The following is a 2,189-nucleotide window of genomic DNA, read 5'->3' on the forward strand; positions in this document are numbered from 1 at the left end:
TTGTGATCTGCCTGCCTCGGCCTCCCAAAGTGCTGGGATTACAGGCGTGAGCCACTGTGCCCGGCCGGCCAGGCTGGTCTTAAACTCCTGACCTCAAGTGATATGTTCGCCTTGGCCTCCCAATGTCCCTCTCTCTTTCATCTCTCTGCTTCTCCACACCTCTATGTCTCTGTATTTCTCTCTCCCCCCATCTCTCCTGTGATCTCTCTCCTCCTCACCCCTCGGCCCTCCCCTCCGTGCAGACACTGACCTTGAGGTTCTCATGGTTGAGGTCAGTCTTGTGCTTGTCGGTGGGTTTGTAGCCCCCGTGGCGATCCGAGATGATGGGATCAAAGAGTTCCTTGAAAACTTCATAGGACTCCTCATCACCAGCCACGCAGCCCACAGTCATGATGAAGGGGTGACCTGGAGGGGTGGGGGTGAGGTCAGAGCTGCTAGTCCCCAGCAAACAGGACCTGGGCTCATGGGCTCAGTGGAGACTGTGTGGACATGTGTGTGTCAGGGTTGGGGGGGGTACATTCAATACCTCTGGGTGGGAATTGAGAATACTAAGGGTTGGGCGCAGTGGCTCATACCTGCAATCCCAGCACTTTGGGAGGCCGAGGGGGGTGGATCTCTTGAGGTCAGGAGTTTGAGACCAGCCTGGCCAACAGGGTGAACCCTGTCTCTACTAAAAATACAAAAATTAGCTGGGTGTGGGGCACACGCCTGTAATCCCAGCTACTTGGGAGGCTGAGGCATGAGAATTGCTTGAACCAAGGGGGTGGAGGTTGCAGTGAGCCGAGATGGCACCACTGCACTCCAGCCTGGGTGATAGAACAAACTCTTTCTCAAAAAAAAAGAAAGGAAAAAAAAAAAAAGAAATAAGACTGAGGACTGGTGGGAACCGGGAGGGAAGACTGGGAGAGGTCAAGGTGGCTGGGAGGAGTCAAAGTAGGAGAGAAGAAAGAATGCGGGGCGTGGGGTCAAAGGAGAAGGGGGAGCTTCAGAGGGTACCTGGTGCTAAAAACATCAGCACCTCGGAAACATTAGCACCCAAAGTCATGACGTCTCAGCCTGAAATGTTGTTGGGATCTTGGGGTACCACCTGCCACAGAGGGTCAGGAAGGCCAGAGACTTGAAAGACCCAGTGGAAAAACAGGGACCCGAAGAGAGAGGCCTCTCCACTGCATCACACAGAGAGCTGGACGTGAGGGGCACTAGAGCCTCCTGTCCACTCCCAGCTCTCTTCGCCTTGTGAGCGAAAGGGCTTTGAGAAACAGCCATAACATTAATAACATTCCCTATCTGATTCTCTTTTTTTTGAGACAGGGTCTCACTCTGTGGCTGAAGTACAGTGGCGTGATCTCGGTTTACTGCAACCTGCACCTCCCAGGCTCAAGCTATCCTCCCACCGCAGCCTCCTGAGTAGCTTGGACCACAGGCCCTCATTACCACACTTGGCTAATTTTTTTGTATTTTTTGTCGAGACAGGGTCTTGCTATGTTGCCCAGGCTGGTCTCAAACTCCTGGCCTCAAACGATCCTTCCACCTGGGCCTCCCCAAATGTTGGGATTACAGGCATGAGCCACTGCACCTGGCCTCCCGTCAGAGCTTGAGCACTCACTTGGTGCTAGGCGCCACTGTAAGCACTGCACAGTCATTGACCTGTGTTTTCACAACATGGGTGCCCATTTTTCAGATGAGGAGACTGAGGTTCGGGAGATGAACCGACCTCCTCGGGGATCTCACATTATTCTCGTGCATGTTTATTGCGTGGTTTGCTGCATACCCTGCACTGTCCCAAGCCCTTTACGTATATTAGTGCATTGATTCTCACAACAGCCCCGGTTTACAGATGAGAAAACTGAGACCCCTCCCACTTCAGGGGAGGTGGGATGGGGCGTAGCCTGCAGCCTCTGCAGCCCCCAGGTAGCCCCTTCAGTGCTCTACCGGGGAGGCTCACCTGGGTTGTCCACTCCTGTCTGGATGACATCGTCTAGGGTGAAGCCCGATGGGGTCTCCTTGTCCCGCAGCTTCTTGTAGAGATCAAGGGTCAGTACCTTGGCCATGTGGTTGTTATGTTTGCTGAGGTCGGGGTACTCCTCCTCAGGCTTGTAATTCAGCTTGAACTTGTTGTGCGTGTTACCGAACGGCATGGTGGCGGTGTAGGAGACCTGATGGGCAGGACAGGAGGGGAAGATTAGCTC

General features: G+C 53.9%; 1 protein-coding gene across 1 annotated transcript in view; it reads right to left on the bottom strand.

Moving 5' to 3' along the window:
* The window catches only part of CKM (creatine kinase, muscle), a 15,326-nt gene that overhangs the window by 9,911 nt on the left and 3,226 nt on the right, over positions 1-2,189 (bottom strand). The window contains exons 2-3 of the mRNA XM_011975090.1: positions 1,946-2,156; positions 251-405 (exon numbers count right to left, since the gene is read on the bottom strand). Coding sequence (XP_011830480.1) covers positions 251-405; positions 1,946-2,138 — 348 coding nt within the window. The 5' untranslated portion in view covers positions 2,139-2,156. The remainder of the gene's footprint in view (positions 1-250; positions 406-1,945; positions 2,157-2,189) is intronic.

This window comes from Mandrillus leucophaeus, unplaced genomic scaffold, assembly GCF_000951045.1.
Source record: "Mandrillus leucophaeus isolate KB7577 unplaced genomic scaffold, Mleu.le_1.0 Scaffold151, whole genome shotgun sequence".
Classification (NCBI taxonomy): Eukaryota; Metazoa; Chordata; class Mammalia; order Primates; family Cercopithecidae; genus Mandrillus; species Mandrillus leucophaeus.